General features: G+C 37.1%; 1 protein-coding gene across 1 annotated transcript; it reads right to left on the bottom strand.

Annotated features, from left to right (window-relative positions):
- Window positions 1-75: 75 nt before the first annotated feature.
- On the bottom strand, window positions 76-22,064 carry LOC104556901 (coiled-coil domain-containing protein 60). Its single transcript, XM_062010330.1, has 7 exons — window positions 21,985-22,064; window positions 20,590-20,681; window positions 8,907-9,080; window positions 4,019-4,123; window positions 2,285-2,375; window positions 425-488; window positions 76-110 (listed from the first exon to the last, which is right to left on the bottom strand). The coding sequence occupies exons 2-7, from the start codon at window positions 20,661-20,663 to the stop codon at window positions 76-78; spliced, it is 543 nt and encodes a 180-aa protein (XP_061866314.1). The 5' UTR covers window positions 20,664-20,681; window positions 21,985-22,064.
- Between the last annotated feature and the right edge of the window lie 3,328 nt (window positions 22,065-25,392).

Here is a 25,392-nt window from a genome sequence, read left to right as displayed (position 1 = left end):
CCTGATGGACCTTACAGATGTGGATGACTGATTATACAACTACTGTAACTGAATATTAATTAAAACCCTTAACATTCACATGGGATTTATCTTGTCTTTAAACCCATTTTCTAACGGGAAAGACACAGAGAGACTTGTACAAAGTTCCATATGCCTGAAGAGAAATACAGTGGTACACCTATGAGTGTCTTTGATGTAGATTCTCCTTAGTAACACTGAAAGCAAGCCTATTTGATATTGGCAGTCAAGAAAAGTGACTTACAAGGGAAAGATTGCTGTTCTTTAGCTTGTGCCGATTCACTTGTAACATCAGATGAAACTACATTAATCTTGCTGTTGTCTTCAGAGTAAAGTACAGTAGAATTTTTGCTGCCAGAAGGGGTTTGACTATGAAATGACAGTTGACTGTTAAGCCGAGAGATACCTGGAGTAGATGTCTTGTTTATCTTCCTCCTAGATGGACTATATTGTGCTTTCCAGATGCATTTCTGTGCAGAGAAAAAATGGGTAGAAAGAAGGATTCTCTGTAGCAATTTGACAACGCAATCACATTTCCATAACTAATTTCTATATCAGATCCTTCTAGTCCTCCTCTAACCTCACAACCCCAGTAACTTCAAACAAGCTACTGCTTTCATAGGTAGGAACTCCATTTTGTTTTCTTCAAAACTTCTCTGCTATAGCAGTAATGCCAATAGACTAAGCAAACAAAGAAACTAGTAATACTGCAGCTGCAGAGAGTGTTGGTAATAGAGCAACCTTCTCACATGCAGAGAAGTGGTCAAAGTGATTTGATAAAAGTTCAGGTCTCCTCCCAACACCCAATAACCTGCCAAATGAATTTCCTACATCAGAAACATAAATTGAAGTCTGAAATCACACTGAATTCTGCAGTCTTGATAATCAGAACGATATACATTATAAAGCAAGTGTCCCTGAAGGAACCCAGTATTTCCACTAAAAGTTTCATATGAAATATGAAAAGCAGCCTTTAAGTAATATTAGCATAAATGACAGAAAGGAAATTGTCACTAATTCAAAGAGGAAGAAAAAGTCTCAGCATGGAAAAGCTGAAAGAGAGTCCAAGACTGACATACGCTTTAGTTTCTTCTGCTTATGTTCATTTGCTGTTGACTGAACTGATAGAACTGCAAGGAAAAGATCAGAAATCCTCATATTTAGAAACAACTCCATTATTTGTGTGGCTTTCTGACTTTCTCCTCTCTGTTTGCTAACAGCAGGAAAAATATTTGCATAAACACACAATCTTTATCTTTTAAGTTTAACAATTTTTGCTGTTTATTCCCCAACAGAAACTGTAATCTTCTATTGAATCATTTTAATTATTGTGTCAGGAGGGTACAAGCTGCAGGTGTTGACAAATAAGGAGAGCAAATAGCCTGCATGTAGCAACAGCTCACCTTTCTAAGAGCATCTCACCTGGGGTTCTAAAAGCACTTTCAAAACTTGTTTAATTTAGCCTTATAGGGGGCAAAGCAAGGAACTATAAGCTTAAGCAAACCACTGGAGATCAAAAAGGAAGATATGCTATGAAGTGAGAAAGCCACTGGTTCTTTATTGAGTTCTCATTATACTCCCAAGCATCACTCATTCCCCCATCACTTTCTTTCAGTCACTTCAGCAGTTTCAAAACTGCTTTCTATGGTTTCAACGAGATAGTAACACAGTTACCAACTGTTACAGATGGTTTTGTAGTGTTTAAGTTCCTCTCAGGTATTTATTTTTCTTTTAAAAAGCTTTCATCTGAATTGCTTGTTTTCTTCTTTCCTTGATTTTATCTTGAATGTGGCAAGAAAACCCTGCTTTCTTTAAAGGCCTCAACATTTGGCATTTCTGTGTAAAAAGGCATCCAAACAAATAACAACTAGCACTTGCTGGAATAAAGCCTCTAGGATACCACTCTGAAATTTCTATTTGATTGAAAAAAAGCCTATTTGTGGGGACAAGTACTGCTGCATGGCTCTGGGTCATAAAAAAATGGGGGCAAATGCAAACAAGAGTCTAGTTATGCTTTAGCTGAATATTTAATTCTTCCCACAACAGTACTTGTCCCTGAGACCAAGCTGCAGTTTCAAACAGCTATATACTGCTCTTCCTATTACCCAATATCAAACTGTTATTCTTCCAAACCTAGAGAGAGAAGTATTCTGCAGTCACAAGATCCAGGGCATAAAATGTGGTATCATGGAGTTCAATTAAGCAATAAAACAAATGCTTGAAAAGTTGGATTAGATCCCAGGGAGGAAATGAGCAATGAAGTTACCTTTGGGTTTGTAATAAAGACCTCCCACATGTACATTGCTAACTTTTCCTCTTCCATCTCTTTTGCTGTTTTTTTACAGCCACCAGGGTCCCTAAGTGAAAACAATTGAATTAGTTTCCCATTTTGAGAGCCTGGCTTTTAGAAGTTCTTTTAAGAAATGCAATAAATGGACAGTATACAGTGGCTGACTGCTACTGTGATGTATATCTTTGCTTGTAAGAAATGAAAGACAATGCAAGGTGCATAAGCCATGAGTAAGCTATAGTCACAAGTAAAGAACTACCTAAAGAAAGCACAGTCATTCTACAAACTATCCTGTATGTACCAGGCAAAATTATACTCTCAGCTTCCTCAGTGCAAGTACTGAAGAATTTTGTTCAGTACAGCAAGATTTCATAGATACAAATGACAGCAGGTTCATGCAAATTTGATTTTTCTGTGCTATTGGCTAAATTAAGACCTGTAGACCTGAAAGTTGAAATGTTACATCATGTTGACACAGGTAAATGTGAAAGCTGCAGTCCTTGCAGCTGTGGTATAACAACAGGTCACTGCTGAGGTACTCTCATTTATCATTCAGTCTCCATCTCATCAGTCAAAGCTTTTCCAAAGCACATTAGTGTTCTAAGCTTACCTCCTTCACCACATTTTTTTCCAAAAAAAAAATCTTGTTGTGCAGACAGAGGCTTCACAAGCTAAAAGTAAAGCTGATTTTCATGGTCACTGTGTAATGAAGCAAGTGTGCATGCATATCAGTTCAAATGACATTGAGGGTGGTTAGAGACAGCAACAAAGAGCAGAAGGAAACACACAACAAGAGACATTCCTGCTTCAGAACCTGGAAATGGAACCAGAGCTTTATGCATTTAGACTGCTGTCAGCCTGTATCTATGGCACAAACTGCTTATTTTATCCTAGTCTATTGGTTAGTCCTCATATGTAAAAGGGTAAAAAACACATCCACACCACATACTGGACTGATTTTCTCCTGCAATTTATCAGGCTAATTTATATAGTGCTACTCTGCCACCATTGTTATATATAAGCACAGTTTGTCTTGACTGAGAACATACAGAGAAAGCAGAACAGCTTTGCTCTGCAAATCTGAGCGTAAACTGTTCACTGTTTTACCAAACACTCATGAAATATTGAAATACACGTTATGTCAACGTGATCACATTGACTAAAAATGTTGGGAACTTAATATTTATTTTTAACACTAGAAAAGTTGAAAAGCAATGCATCATTTATAAGCACTTATCACTGTCATACATAATTGCTTGAATAAAACCAGCTACTAAATATCCCTTAATAGATGGCTTTGTTCTGTAATTACAATGTATATGGAATTCCTGTTGAGTACATTGGGATAACCCTCCAAGAGAAAGCTATGGGAATATATATACATCTATTACTACATGTATTTAATTTGCATATTTATTAACTAAAAGGAAAAAAGGAAAGAAAACACAATTAAATTGAGCTGAGATAGCTCAGTGTTTTCTGTTAGTTCTGCAACTTGCAATAATAGAGGACCATGCTGTGCTGCTGATTTGACTGTACAGCTCCCTGCAGACTGCATGGAGGCAAAGCCAATGCAAAGTGTGTTGCATGGCACAGAATTAATAACATTTCACTCAAATAGTTATTACTTGAAAAAAGAGAAACAACAACATAAAGAACAAAAGATCCCAAACTCCTCATTCTATCTACTGTCACGCATTGGGCACTCACGTTGGATTCCAACAGGTTAATATGGAATGCATCGAACTGTTGGATTCAAGAGTCGAAGCTTCCAAAAGCCAGTGGATGGCACACAGCTGTCGGAAAAGCTGTTCACTGCAAAGAGGAGAAACAAAAGCTTTACACTCTAGAGTCAGGGACATGGTCAAACTGGCATTGTGTGGGTAGAAATGGATGCATCTAAGCATTTCCAGAGCAGATGTTAGGTGTTTTGGGTTTTTTTTTCATTGTCCCAGTGAATTCTAGACACCTCTCAAGGGTTTTGGAATCCCAAACTGGCTTGAGTCAGAAGGGACTTTAAAGATCATCTTGTTCCAATCCGTTGCCAATGGGTAGGGACAATTCCCACCAGATCAGGTTGCACAAAGCCCTGTCTGATCTGGCCTTGACCACTTCCAGGGATGGTGATTCCTAAACGCACACTTTTGGATGCGAAATTTTCATTGGACTGATGGTGATGGGCTCAGTGCTTTCATAGCCAGGAGGATTCCAGCATTTGTATCTTTATGGTGTGAATTCTTATGGGATTTGGATTCCACAGAAATTTCTAAGTTTTGCATTGAAGAAAAATCAGTGTGAGTTTAAAATTTTGGACCCATCATTTTCTGAACTCAGATTATCTTTGGCAGTTTAGCTTACTCCATGTGCAAACATAAACATTACAGACACTTTTGGTAAGTAATTAGCTGAATGAGCTTGGAAAAGAACAGAAAGTGTGTTATTAGTGACTAATACTAAATATGTAGAAGCATACAGTGTACACACAGACTTCTCCCTCTCTCTTTCATAGGGTTACTTTTTTAACAGGGTAAATTAAATACTAATTTTGGTAGCCTTTCCTTAAAGTGGGCCCAATCTAGAAAGCTATGCCTCATAAGCAAATTTTATGCAACTTTGAATTTGCAGTGTCAAGATCAGCAAGGTAAATGATGTGTGTTTGTCTACATAAGCACACACAGGGTTTTCAGTAACTCATTAGGACTCAATATTTAAAGTTATAGTTTAGCAATTGCTATTAGTAAAGACAGATCTATTTCACCATAAACTCCTGGAAGTCATGTTTACCAGTTGAACATATATGTATGTGTTATAGGCCTGCGTTGCTGCACATTTCACTTATGTCCTACCAAAGAGGGCAGGACAGAAATTTGCCTTGAAATATACCTTTCTGCATCAGGGGGGTTTGAAATCAAGACACTGGTATGAACAGGAGTGAAAGATCTCAAGGTCATTTTTTTTCTCTTCCCTGACTGCTTCAGGTGGCTGCCTTCTGTTAGAGAACTGTGGGAAAGAACAAAGACTGAAGTTTAAACAGAAGTACGGGAAATTAAGACACTGCCCATAAATCTGTTTATTGTGTTTACATCACCAAATTTCCTCTTTAATCCTTACATAAAAACACTTAGATGTATTTCTAAATTGTTCATTAATGCACTTATTTATTAATATCAGAAACCTGATATTTATGTTGACCAAATTACATATTTATTATTTTAATATGCTTACAGTTCTTCATGAATTATGACATTATTTGTATTTACCATACTACTATTTCTTATTAGCAATTAGGCATTTATGTGAAATCAAATTAGGGGGTCAGGAGAATAAGCAAAACTGATTTGTTTGAGAAAAGATGCTGAGATGCTGCTTACATTCCATCACATTTTTTTCTGCTGGCATCAGCAGGATTATATACACACATGAGGCCAAAGTTTCAAGATGTGCCAGTAAAATTCTGTTCAGTTTTTCCTGGGTTAATATATTATGTACACAGTTAACAACAGAGATTAAGCTGAAGAGATTCACCCCAATGAATGAGAGTCTTGAGTGCTGGCCAAACCAATATCACAGAAAACTGGGTTCTTTGTAGGCTGTGGGCACTGGTTTGTCACTGCCACAAGCCTGTTTGGCCATTTACACCTGTGCAGAGTGTTTATCAAATGCTACCATCCAAGAAAGGAAACGTTTACAGCTGTTTTTCCCAAATGTCAATAACTACCTGCAGCCAATGTTACACAATGGAGATTCAAGCCTAGTAAGCTCAGTAAGATATTATAGCCTTCCTATAGCAACAGTTTACAGAAGACAGGAGGTCCCCACACAAAATGAAATATGAACTTTCCTATGCTGGCATATAACACTGTATTTAAGTAGAGATCAATATGGCTGTTTTCTTCATCTAATTAAGAAATTAATAGACTTACATAGAATTTTGTCTAGCAAAGATGTCTAACAAATCTATAACCTGTCAAGACATTCCTGCTGTGACAAAAGACATTTCCTACACAAAACCTCAAAAAATGATCTTCATTCAGATAATGAGAGAAATCCTAACTGCAAATTGTTACTTGGAGATGATCTAGCACATGTCCACAAATGTCATTCTTCAAAACAACGTGTCTGTCTTGTGCTTCCTCAAATCACACTTCCAATTTTCTCTTATCTGTATTCCTAATGAAGCGCAGAACTCGAGAATAGTCAGTGGGACCACTGTCTACATATCAAAATGTCTGTCAGAGTCCAAATCCCTACTAATGAGGGGCAACTAAACTTTACTTCTACTTTGTCTACTCATGACAAGAAAGAGTTACCAAGTTTATTGACACATTTAAAATAGCTGATAACACAAATGCTACAACTTCTGTAACAGCAGTGAAAAAGTTGAGGCTTAATGTTTGCTGCTATCTCACAGGGAAAAAGAGGGAGGGTGTGAAAGGCCTATATGCATGACCGGCATCTGCACATAGAAAACCATACAAACAGCTTCAGTCACTGTGAAAGACTAGAGCCAGACATCATCTGTTAAAAAGACACTTTGTGCTCCAGCAGTTTAACCCTGCTTCAGAGCTTTTCTTTTTCCATGAAGGTCCTAATATTTGAAGTCAGTGCTGTGAAAGCTAAGAGTGAAGTAAGCTTCCACAGCAGACAATCATCTGTGTTTTTTATCTACCTCTTTTTTTCCCCCCTCTCCTTTTAAATTGTTTATCACTGTGGACAGCATACATCTGTAACATGCACTGGCAGGATTCCTGCATATGTGTAAATTACATAGGACAATTTGACCAAGTCACACTTTCCAAAGCCACACATTCCTGTTACACTGTGTACTCCTGTCCTGCCCAAAAAAATCCTAGATTCTTATGGAATTCTCCATAACTCTCCCTAATTTTGATATATGATCAGAAATCTTATAATTTCCCTCTTAGGAATGTTGGCAGATGTTACAGGTCTTTCCTCTAATACTAGTTTTAAAGCAATACATTGAAAATATTAAATGCTATCAGGTTGACACTAGAAACTTTTGCTAGTGTAGATATTTAGGTTAGTATTAATATTTTAAATAAGTTTTTTACAACTGGCAAAAACCCTGGTGCAGATGTAGAATTAAAGTGCCTTTATCAGTATTCACCCACAAGTCTGGTCTACCCTGTACCAGTAAGATCATTTTTACTACTAGAGAAGCTGTACCTAAATTAAAATAATTTTGTTTGTGCGAGTACACCTTCATAAAAGAAAGAAGAATGTTAAACTTTTTTAGGTCAGCCTTGCAGTAGAAAGAAGCCTTTCCTTACAGAAGGAAACAAATGACTTCAGTAATCTCAATGGTCACAACAATAAAAGCAATGGTATTTTTCATAAAATGTGATAAATTATTTGTCTGCAATAAATGTGGATTAGCTGAGTTATGGGTAGATAAAACAGTTACATATCAAAAAGAATTAGCATGGAATTCAGAGAAAGATTTCAGGGAGGTTCTTATGTATTCCTTTAAAAAAAAAAAAATCTTATCTAAAATGTTAATGTGGCCTTCACTAACCCAGAATCAAAGTGCCTCACAGTGCCATTGAAATCACACAGCTGTAGGCGACTTAAAGAGAAAGTTTTAGATGCTGCAGACATCACAGGCTAAGATTTCAAAATACTTTGGCTACTACCTTTTCTCCTTCCATGATACTATGACAATCTAGTCCTTTCCCATCTTTTCTAACTATTCACTTAGAATATTGATTTAGAATGCTGGATAGGAAATATTATTGTAGTAAATATGATACTTTTCTGTTCAGAATCTCTCAGCCTGTCTGTGCTATTTGTTCACATTTTGGTCTGGGTTTCATACTAACAGGAAATATTTTGTTCCTTAAATAGTGGTTATACATTGTTGTCCCACTTTATGATTAGGGCATGATTGCACCTCAGGTGACTCTGAAGATCAAATTTTCCAAGAGTTAATTCATGGCAGAAAGGTGACTGAGAGGAAGTTAGTCCCTGCGAGTGACAAAAGCCACAGCATGATGATGAGAAAAGACTGTTAGACATGTGTGAGCTTTTGATGTAGTAAGGCTCCAAAAGTGTGTAACCTCTAGAAAAGCTACACTGTCCTACTGAACAGGTATTTAATAAACTCATCATCTAGTGAGGCTTGATAAATGGAAGACAACAGGCGTTAGAGGTGCACGGAAAAGATCAGCATGAGCCAGAGGATTGAAGACTATTTAACTATCAAACACAGAGAAAACCTGAAGAAGGCAGTAAGTAATAAATCTGAACTAGTGAAGAAATCCACTTGACAAGCTAAGCCCCTTATTTTGCTGAATGGAACTCGTTATAATACTTAATGCTGCGGGGTCCTGTAGTGGGAACAAAAGCATGGCACAAACCTAGGAGAACTCCCCCATTTCTCCTCAGAGAATCAATTACAAGTTGGCTATGAAACCTCTCCTGAGTTCACAGCTGCTCACCCAGATTTTAAGTATTTCCTCTTTCTAGTTCACACAAATAGTAATATTCTGCCTCAATATCAAGTAATGACAGAAACTGGAAAATTATCTCTTTAAAACCACTGCCCTCAGACCACCAAAAGTTCTCTGAGTTGACTTACATGTTTATTTCTTCATCTGACTCCTCAGAGCAGTTATTGAGTGGCTGGAACTCAGTTCTCCATCTCATGCCTCGAGCCTGCTGAGCTGCTTTCAGTGTGTTCTTCCTCTCCAGCGATTCTTGGCGAAGTATATGGAAGTATTGGCCACCTCTCTTCACCAAATTGATGTGATACCTGACAGAAGTCACCACAAGTTGGTCAGTACCCTAAAGACACACTATCAACATGATTCATTTCTCTGTTGCCCACCACCTTATTTTTTACCAGACATCTCATACTCTTTGATGTTCAGGAGTTCAACATTACCGTTTCCTCTGCAATATAATAACAACAATCTCCAATATAAGCTGTAAGACCTTTCCATTTTCTCTTTCAGCACCACACAGTTTAACTATTGGATGTCTTGAACTTGACATCACTTCATCCACTACTTGATTTAAAAACTCTGTCTAATTCTACTTTATAGCAGACAATTGACCAGTGGGTCCCCCAATGTCTTAACTCACTTGTTAGCCTGACAGGCACTGCCCTAAAGCTCCCTGTTAGCTGCTAAACTCCACTTGCTGTCAGATGGCTGTGTTGTTAGTAACAGAGAAGGTGGCAGTGAAGCCTGAGAGTGAGCTGAAGACAACAGGCTAGAGAAGAAAATAAACAAACCACCATAATGTCCTCCCTGTAGGTTGACAACAGAGGCAAAAAAAACCCCAAAGAGAGAAAAGGTGAGCTAGGGCAGTGAAAAGAATACAGCACACAATTACATGCAACCTGCGATTAAAATGTTAGAAAGAATGCAGCAGCTGATGCATGTCTCAGGAGCATACTATGCAGGCATAGGAAACATCCCTTTAAGTCAACGTGTTGCTGACTTTTGAATCAAGTGTCATCAGGCTGCATTGATTCTTTCAAACTCAATCTAGACTTGAAAGCTGGGCCTCATTTGTTTTACTGACAAGTAATAACTTGCCTTTCTTACCAAACATGTACTAAAGCACCTGAAGGTTATCAGGTGCAAATTTCAGGCACCAAATTCACTAGCTCTCAAGGGGAGCTGTTTACTCCCTTCTTGCTTCTCTTGATTAAAAAAAAAACCACTTGCAGCAACCATAAAAATAAGCTTGAAAACAGTTCAAGTAGACAACCTGTCTGCTAGACATTTCAATATTAACTTTGTAGAAAGAAAACAGAGGTAAGACAATAAGATGTCCCTGAAAAGAAATGCTGGATGCTTTAAAAAAGTATAAGGATTTCAGAGTCATGTCAGATTAGCTTTATGTTTTCTCATAAGAACCTAGTACTTTTCATAAGAGCCTTCTCTTGGAGCACTAGAAGAAGTTTAATGGCCTTGAGTTCTTCCTTTATGTCCTTTTTCAGTATTTTTTTCCTCTCTCCTTTTTGCTGGCTATCAAGATATTTTAATGTAATTATATTTTTTCCCCTTTGTAGTGCTGCTTCTACATTTCTGCACACACTAATGTAATATTGCTCCCTAAAGATCAAACCCCCTACTGTAACTGTATATTAGAATGCCACAAATAGTGAACAATGTGGTTATTACACAAATCAAAGGTAGAGAAAAATAATTATAAACTAGAAAGTTCTTTTACACTAACAGCCATAACCAATATTATTGGAGAAAGATACTTAAATGGCAAGTCCAATCAGTGCTTTTTTTTAAGCTTTATCTACTACAGAAGGTTTTAATATATGTGCACCAAAAACTGATGATCACTCTCATACACTCATAGGAATAAGAAATGTTACAAACTGTGAACAGTTTTAGTCTATGACTTCCTTAAAGTCTCAGGTATTACAAAAATTAGTTCTACAGGCTCCAAGCATAGAAAAAGAAATGAAATAGATGGACAGAAATGCAGCATATAGAAAAGTTGAAATTACCTGATTCAAACAAAAAAATTCCTCTTGTAATTCTGTAGTATTATCTCTGGGGTATTTATGGGTGACCCTAAAGGTTCATGGGCTCTTGTCAGGAAGACAGTAAAATTACTTCAAACTGAAACTACAGAGGTCACCAACATAATTTTCTATGCTGTATATAGCTAGAATAGGACATCAAATATATCTCTATTTAAATTCTGGCATCACAATACATTTTGTACAATAACTTAATAAATTTATCTGGGCTGCCTATTTGACAAGTAGGTGAGAATCATTCATTATAATGCAAATGTAATTGAGATGAAATTTGGAATACATTTATTAAGGTAATTGAGCTTCAGTCAACTGTAGTCACAACACAGATTTTCAACCGCTCTTCAGACAAAAAGATTTGTCTTATTTTTCCAAGTTAATATCTTTATCAGCTTGAAAATTAAGAGTTTCCTGAGCAGTAACAACATACCCTGGAACACTCTGTTTTCACTGCAGGAATACATTATTATAGATAAGGGTCAATGATATGTGGAGAGCAACGATCCAGAAGTGTACCACACATACAGAAGTAAATGTCCTTTTAGTGTTTGGTGTAACTACATACTTACTAAATTACTCTTTAAATCCTTCAGGGACTCAAAGTCATCAGCTAATTTTAATACAAGGCCATTAAAGTATTGAGGAATACAACTTTTACTGCTAAGATCTGAGGTTCTCGGTGACCTTGAGTAAGAAGTTACTTAGAAAATGAAAAGGAAATAATAAATTTCTATTATAATTCAGATGTGAGAAAAATATAAAGAGGCTATAATAATGATGCCAGAAACCTTTGCATCAGGGTAAAGATAAGCTACATATCTAACAGGTTTTTTTACCTTCTGTTTAGGTATACCTTAAGCACATTGGGTCAACTTCAGTAGATTTGAAGGAATCATACTAAGGATGCATTTGTCCCAGAAGATCAAATTTTACTGTTAATAACATCACATCTGCTCTGTAGATAAACAAATTCAGTGAGAGATGGTTTACTAAAGAATGACACACACTCCTCAACATGTGATGCCAAATCATCACTCAGGTAAAGTGTGCAACTCCAGACTGCACACAATTGCTAGGAAGGTGGGCAGAAGGCTTCAGCTCTATGTGGCTGCACCTCTACCAAGCAACTATATTGAAGGCAGCAGGTAGTGTTACTGGGATGCTTCAGGCTCGTAACCTCTTCCTTGCTAATCTCCCTCTGTCCCATTTCCTGACATGCAAAAAGGTTGTAATTAATTTATACCAGCTTGACTTTGTCTGTGTCTAAGGCTAGCCATTAAATTATGATCATGATGAACAAAAATTGTGAGCTGTGAAACAACTAGGTATGTATTAAACAACTACATACATATTTCTTTGGTCACAGAAATTGTTTGCTACCGTTTCATAAAGTGGCTTATTACATTTTCTTATCCTAATGGATATAGACTTTATACCAATAAAGCTAATGGCAGAACATCTCCTGCTCCAGATGACACAAGGAAGGAACTTAGCATTTTCCAGAGGCTTATGGCCAATTGTAAATATAAATGAAACCAACATGGCATTGCTCTGAAAGCCACCAAGAGCACAGGCTAAATGCCAATTCCTTTATTTTCATAAAAGCATTTCAATTTGCATCTGCAACAACTCCCTACTAGACCAGTAAAAACTACTCTTTGGGCACAAGGCCAGATTTCTGAGGATGTTGCAAGGTAAGTGTCAGCTGGGTGCTGTCTAACTAGTGGCACTAGTGACAAACTGAATATGAGCTAAAACTTCCTGGGTGAAAAGCAAGTGCAATTTCACGTATGCTGCCACTTAAAAGCATTGTGAGTAAATATTTTCTATATATAATTTCTGTATGATTACTTTTTCTGTAGCAGAAAGAGTAGTACAAACAACACTCCATTTCTGTTTAAAAGAGAAAGCACAGGAGGTATTAACTGTCAAACTACAGTAAATATTATAAATACTGTACATTACAGACCAAACCCTTGGTTTACAACTCCACATAATACTTCTAAACCAATACTTAGCATTACTTGCAGCCATGCCATCATAAGCTATGATCTCATCACAGATCTCAAGTGAGGCTGATGAATATTTGGATCCCGAAGAATTCAAAGAAATATCCAATGAAGAAAGCGATGAGAGCAGCAAGCTTCCTTCATTTGGATTTAACTCGAAATCTATGCTCATATCTAGTTTTAGGAGGCACTGTGGTACTGGAAGGTCTGTCTTTTTGAACTCAAAATAAAATGGAAGTTTTGGTGACCTGAAGTTGTTAAGGATTTTATGTGAATCTCTGCAGGTGCACAAGTGTTTAACACCTGCATTCTCATGGGATTTCAATTAATTAAATGTTACTATCCTTGCTGCTGTTTCAGTTGGAATAGTACACTTATTTATCATCATTCCAGGCCCCCAAAATACTATGTTGAGTGTGTATACACTAACACATATCAGACTCTGTTTGAGCTGTTGCTGCACTCTAATCTCTGCAGTAATTCTTACATGTCCTTTGACTTTCTGACAAGGTGCTGTAACATGTAAGTAACCGATAATTGTAGACTAGCAGGATATGCCAAGATCAAAATCCAAATGCACACAGTACTTTTCTTACTTGAAAAGCACACAAGGAACAACAGGAGAACAAACTCTGCATTTGCTGTAAATGGTCAACAGTACCACAGATTTAGACCACTGGATAATCTGTTCCGTTCTCTGATCAGCAAATATCAGAGTTGCCAACCATTTCACTCTGTTCTGATTGCCATCCATTCAGCAGTGTAATCTATGTCACTATGTCCCAAATTTGTTTACATTAAGACTAGCTCATGCCTTTCTTGAGTGATGTAAGGCAGTCTCCTTGTAAATGAGAATAAGTGTATTGTTCCCTTAACATTTACTCAGTGAGTTATCACACAGTGGCATACACTTCCCACCTTCTGAAGTTACAAAAGCCATGGAGTTAACTTTATAATGGCAACAAGCCTGAGTCAGTAAGTCCTGCTATTGAGCTCCACAGTCAGATCATATCCTAAAGGCTTAGCAAGATTACAACTAGTCACAATTAATATGTAGATACTAATGTAAATTAATTACATATTCTGGTTTGGTGGCATTTATAGTCAGGTTAGAGATGCAAACGTGTACATATGAGGCAATAGAGAACCAGGAGCAGACTGGTTAGTACTCTTGTTTAAAGGCTGAGTACTTAGACAATAAGAACCATAGAATCATAGAATGGTAGGGGTTGGAAGAGACCTTTAGAGATCATCTAGTCCAACTCCCTTGCAGCAGCAGGTCAACCTAGATCAGGTCACATCCAGGCGGGTCTTGAAGACCTCCAAGGAAGGAGACTCCACAACCCCTCTGGGCAGCCTGTGCCAGGGCTTTGTCACCCTCACAGTAAAATATTTTTTTCTTATATTTAAAAGAACCAAGTGTGTAAAAATTTATTACTTTAGTCTTCTTAATTTCAGAGAAGGTCAGATTATAAGAATAAAATCTATTAAATGTAGTTACCAACCCATAGAAACTCACCTATGTGATCATTTACCATACCGATGCATTAAACATTCTGGCAAGGAACTACAGTTGTATCATATCAATGTCTATCTTGAGTAACTGAAGATATACCAATGACCTGGAATACCCACATTATTTCAGATGCAGATTCCCATTTTATTCTCTTGCAGATGAGTACAGTATTCTGCACTCAAATCTCTTTCAAAAAACAAAATCAGAATCTGCATAACAGGACAGATGGATATTATCACATGAAAATCTGACCATGAAATAAGAACCAAGTTAAAATGAGGCATGAGTAAATTTACAGAAGGTTATGCAGCAAGGAAATAAGGATCTTCACTAGTGGAAACAACACCTCACATTATTACAAAAGATGTCACCAGGTGAACGTATTGATGTATCAACACATATTTAAAGATGTCTCTGAATGGTTAACTAACTACAAAAACATCAAGATATAGAAGATGCTGCTTTCATTGTGAAATGAGCCAGAACCTCTACTTTGAAATGAGAAGTTCTCTGACACTGAGAAGTACAAACATATTTGGCTACCTGCAGGCACAAAAAAAAAATAACATACCAAAAAAAGTCTTTTCAGTTGGGAATGTGTTCTTCTCAACCTAGAAAGAATGGAGGGCTGCAATTTTTCCTTTAAGAAGTCCCAGAACACAAAAACATGTGTACACTCATCCAACTCCTCCACTTGTGCCATGCTGTAACTCCCATTGCTGTTGATCTTCATATAAAAAGCTTTCTCCAGGGGTAGGAACATATAGGTTTCCAGCATTTTTTGCATGTCTGGAGAAGTACGTGAACAAAGGTGAGTGGAGGACGCACTTCCAGAGCAGCACAGAGAAGATAGCTTTGTACTGATAGAGCGCAGAAAAAGAACTCAGATTTCAAGGCCTTGCTTTGGATTCTTCTCCAAAAAAACCTGTGGAGAAATTACTAAAATTTCAAAAGAAAAAATAGTTGGGAGATCTCTGGGCTTTCAAATTTGTTAATGTAAGAATATACAACAACTGTATGTTCATATTACTGACAAAAACCTCACTGCTTATTAAGTGGAACTTCACTGAGGTTTCTCACTCTCTACCAGGAAATACTGTTGATTCAAGATTTTCATGTGAAAGAAGCAAACCACTTCTCCCAATCCAGTGTCTTGCCTCATCACATAACTGTATTTACAGAGCAATGACATTTTACTACTAAAGAATGGAAAACTCATTTTAAGGGTTAGCTTTGTTCAAACATTGTGACAATGTGTTGTTTTGTATCATAATATGTGGGATTAGACCATTGTGTTTAGAAAGATAGAAAAAATCTAATAACAATGAACTATTTCCACTTATGAAATTTCAAGCATAAACAAACTTTTCTTTTTGCAGAAAATGAAAGGAGACAGACTCAAACAAATAGCCTGGAAAGGCAGAAACGTTGATGGGAATAACAGTCTTTCTAGTGATTGATGATAGAGATAATGATTCATACATCTACACAGTTAAATGGTTGTCTTTGCCCATGACTGCTGTCTAATTAATGTGAGCCATCATTCATGGAAAAGAAAATTTTTGCTTCTGGAGAAAAAGAGAAAAGCTGCAAACTGCCAGCAGTGACAGTGCTAGAAACATGCCAATTAGAGTGATTTCTGTCAAGCAGCAAAAGGGCACAAAACACAGGTTTCCAAGCAACTGACATGAAATATTAAATACATTGGAAACTAATATTGGGAGATAAAACATTTCACCTTCTCTGTTAGTATTGCCTCAGTCTCTTCTTTGCTCCTTAACTCTATGCTGCCTCTTCTTCCTGCTTTTTCTCACTACATTGTATCTTCCAGTAAAATACTGCAGTAAGGAATGCCAACTTATCATAACTTCTAAACACTAACATCTTTTATTGTGTTCATGCATTTGCATAGGATTGGTAGAGACAGACAGGTAAGAACAAAGTCATAAGCTCAAAAAAATAACACATTTCTTGCTGCTTATAATCTTGCAATTGTAGCTGCTGTTTCAATCACCAGTTTTTAACAGGTTTGTATTAAAGCCAGTCAATAGCAGGAAAAAAAGTAGAAGAAACTGCTCTTCAGGTAAGAGTCTCACTCTGTTGTTGCAGGCATAAAGAATGCATTAGTAAAGGCTGGACTTTCTGTATAGAGAGTGAGTTTCAGAGGTTTGCCTTCAGGAAACTTGAAACATTTTAAAAAGCCATCCAGTTTCTAATTTCAAACATAAAAAGCAGCCAGTTGAACACTGTTAAACTGCCAGCAGTTTGACATTTCATTTCATTAAACTTGCAGACTGCAGCAAAACAGATGCACAGGGTCATTTTCTTCAAAGCATGAGAAACTCAATGCATAGGTTTGGCATGCCTGGCTGGTGGAATGGCACAGACACCTCCCTTTGCAGCTCAAGGCTGTGGATTCCATGATATCATCCACTGAGGGCTACCACAACCTGTCATTTTCACATGGGCACCTTTGCTTAGATGACTGCCACTGCATAGTTCCCAGTTTCTATCACCTTTCGTATCTCTTTTTTATACAATGAAAGCATTTTCAGTTACTCTCACTTGAAGCAATATGCTTATTTTTAAGCACTGGGGTTTTTTGTGGTGATGCTTAACAACCAGAGTAATTCCAGTACCCTTGCATGGTCTTGGTGGGCTGAACCCTACAGAAGTGATTTATGACAACCTGCTTTTATTATGGAGTAACATCGAGAAGCTCCTAATACTTTGTTCATCTTCTTTACTGTGTAACTGCTCCTGTATGTCTCCACAATTTATCAGGTATAAAAACTGCTGCTTTCCTGTTTCTTATGCAATACATCCCTATGCAAGTATGAATTACTTAGTATTATTCTGAATCCCCTTTACAGATGTCATTGGAACAAAGCAATGAGAAAGGATGTCCACCAGAGCTGAATGGCATTTCAAAAGGGCTGTGCTTCTTGAGTTTGCTTAGTTTTAATAACAATGGTAATAGAAATGAAAACATAACTCTTAGCTCAAAGCTAAAGATATGTGAATGCTCAAGGACAAAGGTATTGTCTTTTCTGCCATACAAATTCTGTGTACTGAAACTGACATTGCGAAGCTCTTAGACAAGTCAGTCAGAGCTACTTTGTGTTTACATGGGCAATCTCTACTAGAAATAAGATGTATTGATCTACAAAGGAAGAGGAATGATCACTATCTACAGATTTCCCAAAAGGTTTTTCATTTTATGCTGCACAAAGATAAGCAAATTCCTTCCTACATTTTAAAGCTGTCTTTAGGTAAAATGGTATCTGAGAGCTGACAGGAGTCTTTCTCACGTGACTAGGTACAACTCATCAGCAGGGATGAGCTGGTACAACTTTCCTCTTGGGACAACTAGTGACTGACAGTTTTGAAAGATGAGTAGTTTCAGCATCCTCTGTACTCTGTCATCATCCTCTTTTATATCACCATCAGGACTCAAGAAAGTGTAAGAGAATATTACTAAGAGGAGGTATGAGGTCATAATTATTAGGTTTATCTTCAGTTTAATTATGCTTTTAATGTGTAGGGTAGAGTATTAAAGCTTTATGAATGCAGCTAAGTCTGTTTCAGTAATGACTCTTCAAACACTTTTGAGATCATTTAAAAATTCATACCCTGTGCTATGTCACTGTGATCATTAAAAAACTTCCTCACAGTTTATTCCATTACACTCCTTCATACAAACAAGCTGCAAGATCACAGGCACTGCTTCCTGTGAATATGTATCAATTAATATCCAGTTAAGACAACCACTGGGTGTTCGTTTTCAATCAGGAGGAGGAAAAGCATCAAACCCCAAACTCACAATGGTCATTTGTATGCACTGACTCCCTGTAGTACGTATGAGCCTGCTGCTCTGCTCGCCTGACTGCTACAATTGAAATTAAAAGCTGCTGCCCTGGGAAACTCCAGTTTTCTTCTTTCTTTCTTTCTTGTATTTCCCACTCTGTTGCTTTTTTTCTATAGTCTTAAATTGTTACTAAGAAGTAATGGTGATGCATCCTTCGGTCTAATCCAGCAGCACAGTCACTGACACTTGAAATTATCTTTTCCTGCAATGTCACACCTCAATACTTGGTTAAAAAGTCTGTGGGTTTTCCTTTGCTTTTCTTTCTACATATAGGTTTAGACAAAGTAACATTGTGCAAACACCAAAGATGAAGGCTAGCACAAATACATGCTTAAAAGGTCACACAGTGACACTTGAAGAATTTCTAGGCTTACACAACACAAAAATTTAAAAACCAGTTAGCATAAACCTTTGATTTCCAGATATTAAGTCTGTTGGGATATTCTTCTGTATATTGGGTCATTTAGCTACTGTAGATTTCAGAAAGCATTAAAGAAAGTGAGTTCATATTTCATAAAATGAAATCGCAATGAATGGTTTTTCTTGTTTTAGGTGAACATTTACAAATCAATTTGCTAAGATTTTAAAAACTCAGCCTTTTAGTACCAATGGTGATGGTAATTGTCATCTTAAAGAACACTCACAAGTGTTTCTCATCCTACTTATTTGAAAAAAAAAAAAAAAAGACATAAAGCAACCAAAAGCAAGCTCCAAGCACCAGCAACTCATACAAAGAAGTAAACTAATCATTGGCAGGTTATCGAGAGAACTTTAACCTGACCTCAAGGACCTGACCTCCCTGAAGTTTAGCATTGAACAATGAACCCAGGCACTCAGACATCACTAACTGCATTTACGGCAAGAGCAAGTCACCCTTTATCAAAATGCTCATCCAGCCTTCTAAGTGCACAGCATTGATTATTTTGTTTAGTGTTTATTACTATTTTCAGTGAAGTTTATCAAAGGAAAATTGACTAAGAGTGAAGTAACAAAGTAAATAATAAAAACATGTGACATTGACTATTATCATGAGTAACAAGTATACAATTTAGATATTGCTTTGCTATAAAAATTTGGGATTATTAAAAATCACTATATTAGTGTGAAATGTAAAGTTCTAATTTCTCTACAGTACTATCTGCAAAGAAGGTACTTTTCTCTAATTTCCTTGAGTTTTATGCAGTTATAATCTCAGCCAGGCAACACAAGAGCCTAATTTCTCTTCTACATATTATGCTAATGCAATATAATGTGTTCTCTTGACTGCCATATTTGCTTAGATTTAACCTAATTATTAAGATTTTATATAGCTGTCTTATTGCTGCTTGCTTTAATTCAATTATTTTTATCTAGTGAATGCTCTTTAAAGACTTAAAGTCAAGGAACCTTGTAAACACTTGTGTAATCTGTACCCTGCTGGGGTTGGCAGTGGTAATTTGTCTGTTTTATTTGCAGCAGGCTGTAACTAAACCTTGCCAGATGTAAATAATCTTTTTGTACTACTGCTTGCTGTTTCAGTTGCAAATGAATCTCATTTCTTAGCTTAACACTCCCATCAAGTAAACTAGAAGGTTCCAGGAAAATTTAGAAAACCCTAGAGTCATGTACTGCAAGGCTTATTGTACAGTTTAGGAACTGTTTAAGCTAATACTGAGCAAATGGAGTGAATGATCTCTGTAGGCAGCTTGGAGTGCAATCAAAACCTGTGATTGCAACAGAAAAGTATACTGGAGCCTCAGTTTTCTCAACTTAAGCACCACCTGCAGTGACAATGGTGAAACATGGATGACAACACAGCCCAAGTACGTTTAGAAGCATGAGTGCCTAAACAAGAGAGCACTCTTTGCTGAAGCCTGTTCTCAAAACTCTCAGTTCCTTGGGTTTTGCTTTTGATTTGTAGGGGTAAGGCACAAAAATCTAATCCTTATACATCAGCATCTTCCTGAGTCTCAGGCTTGTATGTTCCAAATGAGTCCATGCAGGTATTTCTATAACAGTGGTAGATATTTTCATTATGGTTTTCCATCATATAGTGGACTTATGTCCTAATATTGGTTGGTTTTGCCTACTTTATCACTAAATCTTGCCACAGCACTGCAAAAGACTGCAAAGAAGTTTCCAGCACCTTTATAAAGGAAAACAACATAGTATTGATACAAGCAGAACTATCAAACAATCATTCCTCATAGCATTGACAACACTGAGTATACATAAAAGCATAGAAAGGAAGAACTGTAAACCATCTTTTCCAAGCTGTAGCACAGTTGATTGCTTCACCTACAACTCAACTGCTGCCGTGGCAGAATCAAAGTTTGCTTTAGTCTGGACTACCCTATTTCTTTGTGCTCTGTATTGCCTTACCTTGTGTGAGCTAGAGCTTTACTAAGAGTCTTCAGCTCCTTTCCTGTTCCTCTAAATGGGGAGAGTCTCTTCATTGGTTCCGGTGAATCAGACTGAAAGTGATACAACTGAGAATAAATATCACAGTATTAATTAAGAAGAGCTTAGCATACAGAAGGTATGTGCAGTCTCAGGGTTCAGCTTAATCATCAAATATTTTCTGAGTTAGTCATCAACCAGGACAGTATTCTGTCATTTCACAAGCACGTAAACAAGGCTTACACGACACTGCTGTGCATGACTATGTGTACATGTGTTCTAACAGCTTCTAATCCATTGGCTGACTTAGTTTGACTAACATCTTTGCAGGCAGTTCAGCACTCATGAGGTTCATGTGTGGTGGTGTGCACAGACCGAGGTGCAACCTAAGGTATTCCTTGAGGCAGCTCCATGCATTTTGTAAAGGTCCTAAGATGTCCAGAAAAATAAAGCCCCAGTAAAGGAAATAAAGAAGATCCTTTATTATGCATCTGAAAAAAAATATGCAATGGGATATTGCAGATCTCAGGTGGCTCTGTAGAGAAAATGGTCACCTGCTGAAGAAAAGCTGCAACTCTTACTGTAAGCAAACCTTTAGGCACATCTGAGTGTACTGCTTCTGATTGCTGAAACAATTGGTGCTCTGTATGGCAACAACTTCTATGATAAGATTGAGATGCATACCTCATCCTTTTTTAGTATGCTTTTAACTTTAGGAAAATGTTCTGGAAAGTGTAACCAAAAGGGAATGCTTGTTTTTATTTAGATGTATAGATAAAAACAATGAGTGAAATTGATGAGAGAAAGATGATAAATGAATGTGTTGGTGGAATGGCTCCTAGTATTCAAGTGAGATATTACTGGATATGCTTGTGCTTTCTTAAGAAAAAAAAAAAATCAATCCAGAATTTAAAAGATTGGCAGTGTTAGCTGTTAGTTTTAATACAGTTGCAAATGCACTCTCTCTAATAATTGTTTCAGTTTTATTCTTCTCTTATTAAAAAGTTAAGATCGAATCAGCTGCCTTGCATTCAGTTTTGTTCTAAAGACAACAGATTTTAAATAATAGACAACATATAATAAAAACAAAACCTTTTTGCTGGATTGACAAATACAAGTCAAGTAAATTATTAAATGCATACAGAAATATAGAATCTGTTGTAAATATACGTAAAATGTTTAAATCAAAAGGCCTGAACTGCAAGATAAAACCTATGAAACGTTCATTTTGCAGTCAGCAAAAGGCTGGCTCCTTATCTACAGTAAGGCATTAAACCATGAATTCAGAAAACAGATATCTATATGAATAACTAAAACATTATGTTTGTCTGTTGCCTTCTTCAACTCCATGTTGAATGAAAGCATCACTAGTCTCACCTCTGGACTGGAAGAGCACTTATTGGTAGTAACCTCAGTCACTTCTTTGGGTGTTTTTTCCTGCACATCTTTTTTTACTGCTTCCTAAAAGATAAAAAAAACTGTGTAACTATATTTGAACTATTACTAATGCATTCTGTAGCAGGTCATAAACTGACCTGGGGTGCAATAAACTTTTCTACAGACACGCAAATCAAAGCAAAAATAATGCTTAGTCTATCACACAAAGACTTAAAACATCACCAAGTAACTTTGGTGCACAAACAGATTTTCATATGAAGTACCTGCTGACAAGCTACTGTGCAAAATGCACTCGGTTTCTAAGTTACTATGCTTAAATTCTTAGAAAATATAACTGTTCTCTTGGAAGAGTGTTTTATAGACTACTGTGTCTAACATAAAAAGAAAATCCAATTTCCAATACCAGGAATAGGAAACTACTTAGCTGTAATTGTTCTTCCCTGAAGATATACACTGTGAGAAACCACTACTTTTGGGTCTGTGCCTTCACCTACAAGGAAGGCATCAACTCATAAAAAGCCTTGAAGTCAAACATAAGCACACTTTCAGAACTCCTTCAATCAACAGTTTATTCAAGTGGAAGGGAGACGTTCCCTCCTATTAAAAAAATTGTATAGGTAGATTAATAAAACACTTCAGATCATTCAGCAGTGTGTGGTGCTCGGGCTAGAAGGATATGAAAACAGTAATTCCTTTCTATACTAGTTTTAGATCAAAGAGCTCCTTTATTGATTCCAAGCAAAGCAAAGCTAGAGGCCCCAGCAAGTCCCATCCACATTGTCAGGACGTGCAAAAAAGGCTGCACGGCAGACTGGGAGCTGTGGATTAAATACTTGCTGTGCTGTATAGCTCTTGCACATAGAACAAACCCTGGAAACACTCATGCATTTAAAAAACAAACCACTCAAAAGCATTTTGTGTTGGAATTTTGAATTGAGAAGACACAAAACTCTTCACACATTTACATTCCCATGTGACATTTCAGCAGCACAAAGTTTCAAAGTCTAAGGAAAAGTATCTTCACTCACTGCAGAACTGTAAACACCAGTGTTCTAACATAATGCCTGAGGAAATCTGTAGACAAGCAGAAAAATGAGCAGGGGGAGGTGGGTGACAGAACCCCAATGCCAGAAACAGTGCTAAGAGCAAAGCAGCTGAAATAAAAATATTTTCTGCAGCCAGAGTATAAGGATGAAGTAATAAAATGTCAAAGAGAAGTCTGAAGGCTCCACAAATCTGATTTGTTCTTGGAATAGAAGCATCTTAAACTCCAGGAACAGTAGAACTTTCAGTCTGATTTGCTTCTAACACTGTTATTTTTTCCCTTGCAGAAGGAGTAAAACGTTGACAACAGCCAATTGCTTTTACAGCTGGCCATACCTTGAATTACATAAATCCAGTTTAGATCCTCTGAATACTTTCCTTCCAGAGAAGAAAGAGGGGTGAAATGTAGTCCCAAGGTTTCAATGTGTTGAAAGCACCAGTATGTTGAGCACTGGTACAAAGTCTGAAGCCATTCACCCATGTTCAAGAGCGTAATGCCACGGAACACTGAGGAAAAGCATTAGATGTAACATTTCCCTGCATCCTATCTCTGGCCAGACAGCTCTGCTAGTTCCTGAGGGCTGTGAACCTGCCTAACCTTTACTCAGTTGCTCAGGAACTCAGGCACTGATAATGGGAATCAATCAGCCTTATCATAGAAAACAGAAGGGAATAGCTTCCTTTTCTACAACATTATCTTTCATTTCAAAGTCATGTACTGAAAAGGTGCAATCTGAGCTTAAAACAGTAACAGTACATAATTATAGAACAGTAGAACTCTCTTTAATTTGCTGGGTAGATATTAAAACCTGAAAACAATACTGGCATGTCTAATTTGCTCAACTCAATATATTATCATGACAATCTGAGCTCTCTTTAGAGGTTGAGTGTCGGGGTTTTTTAATGCTTCCAGCTTATGAAGACTTTTATCATAGTACATCTAATTTGCTTTTAAGCCATCAAAAGACCTGTTTCAGTGATCATTTCCTGCTTTCATTGCAGTGAAGTACCACAATCTCTCACTACTCCATATGTAAGAAAATCATTTTAAAAAATGGAAAAAAAAATCATAAAGTAATATATGAAACATCATCTTAAATTGACATTACATGAGGAAATGGCCCAAAAGTTTTCCGTGAAAATGATTTCAGTCATTGTTGGGATCACACCCAGCAGCTCTAGGTTAAGTGCGGCAGTACTTCAGTAGGTGGAGCTCGATGCCATCCGATTGTCTCGGCTCTGCTCCTGTGGACCTGGAGGCCAGATCTTCCAGGGCTACCACAGGCGGCTGCTGACACACTGAAAGCCCTGGTATCCCTGCTTACTGCCTTAGCCAACACTTTGTGTGTCCTCTTCATCTTTAGAAAGTAACTCAAAGGCTTTCAGAGCATTTTGAGGAACAAATTCTTTTGAATAGCTTGTTTCAGCCAAAACCCATTGCCTACAGAGTCTAGATTTTACCCTAACAATTCTCAAACACTTCACATTCTGTTCTACATTATTCTGGAAATTAAAAATTGTTCACCTCTGACAGATCCCTCCTTTTATTAAACATCCTCTCCATTTCATATGCTACCATTCTGTAATGTTGGAGAACTTTTAACTTTCTTCTCAATCTCTTTGTGGGAAATAGCCAGAGTTACTGGTGTATATGCCAGCTATCAATAAAGAATCAAGGTACACTAAGCATGCTTTTAGGTTGTACATTTTAGGGATTTTTTTGTTGTTGTTTCAGCTGATGAAAGAACTTGTTTCATTTGCAATTCCTGAAGTTTTTCAGTCTCTAACTCATTTTTAGGTGTTATTGTCAAAAATAGCAGCTGACACACCTATTGCACTCTCTTCCTTGTAATCATAATGCTCCTATTCAAGTGATATATTAGATCTGCAAACTGTGAATGTGGTTTGATGAAAATAAATCAGCACAGCTTCATCATAAGGCAACATTTAGTCATCCAAATGCAAGATCAACATGGTGAAATATATTTTTTAATTAAAAAAATGTTTAGGAAGCTTTTCTGAAGCACTGGCTAGAGGTGACTACTGCTATTCTGCAGGTGGGATTCTAAATGCTGCATTTTAAAGGCAATGTTCCAGCCAAGTACCCAGGACTTATCTTTCCTATTTATTTTATTGCTGATGCTCAGCAATGACCCTGTCTGCCCTTTCACTAGAATGTAGGAACACAGAATAGACACCAGCATTAAAGAGACTATTCAGTTAAGCACAAGAGGCTCTGAGGGAAAGGACTTCACTAAGAATATTTTGCAGAAAATTAAGATTTAAGCACAATGCTATTTTAGTGCTTCACCTTTAAAAAAAGCCACAACAAAATCTGCAGCT

The sequence above is a fragment of the Colius striatus genome, chromosome 17 (genome assembly GCF_028858725.1).
Source record: "Colius striatus isolate bColStr4 chromosome 17, bColStr4.1.hap1, whole genome shotgun sequence".
NCBI classification, from domain to species: domain Eukaryota; kingdom Metazoa; phylum Chordata; class Aves; order Coliiformes; family Coliidae; genus Colius; species Colius striatus.
Note: the sequence above shows the minus strand (reverse complement) of the source record. Positions and strands in the feature narration are given on the sequence as shown.

Bases quoted from the DNA above. Each gene is read 5' to 3' on its own strand.
- LOC104556901 (XM_062010330.1), bottom strand. From the start codon at position 20,663: ATGAAGAGACTCTCCCCATTTAGAGGAACAGGAAAGGAGCTGAAGACT. The intron at 4,124-8,906 runs GTAAGTCAACTC...TCCTCTTTGCAG, and splicing joins TCAGATGAAGAAATAAACAT to TGAACAGCTTTTCCGACAGC. The intron at 489-2,284 runs GTAACTTCATTG...TTCTCTGCACAG, and splicing joins TCTTTATTACAAACCCAAAG to AAATGCATCTGGAAAGCACA.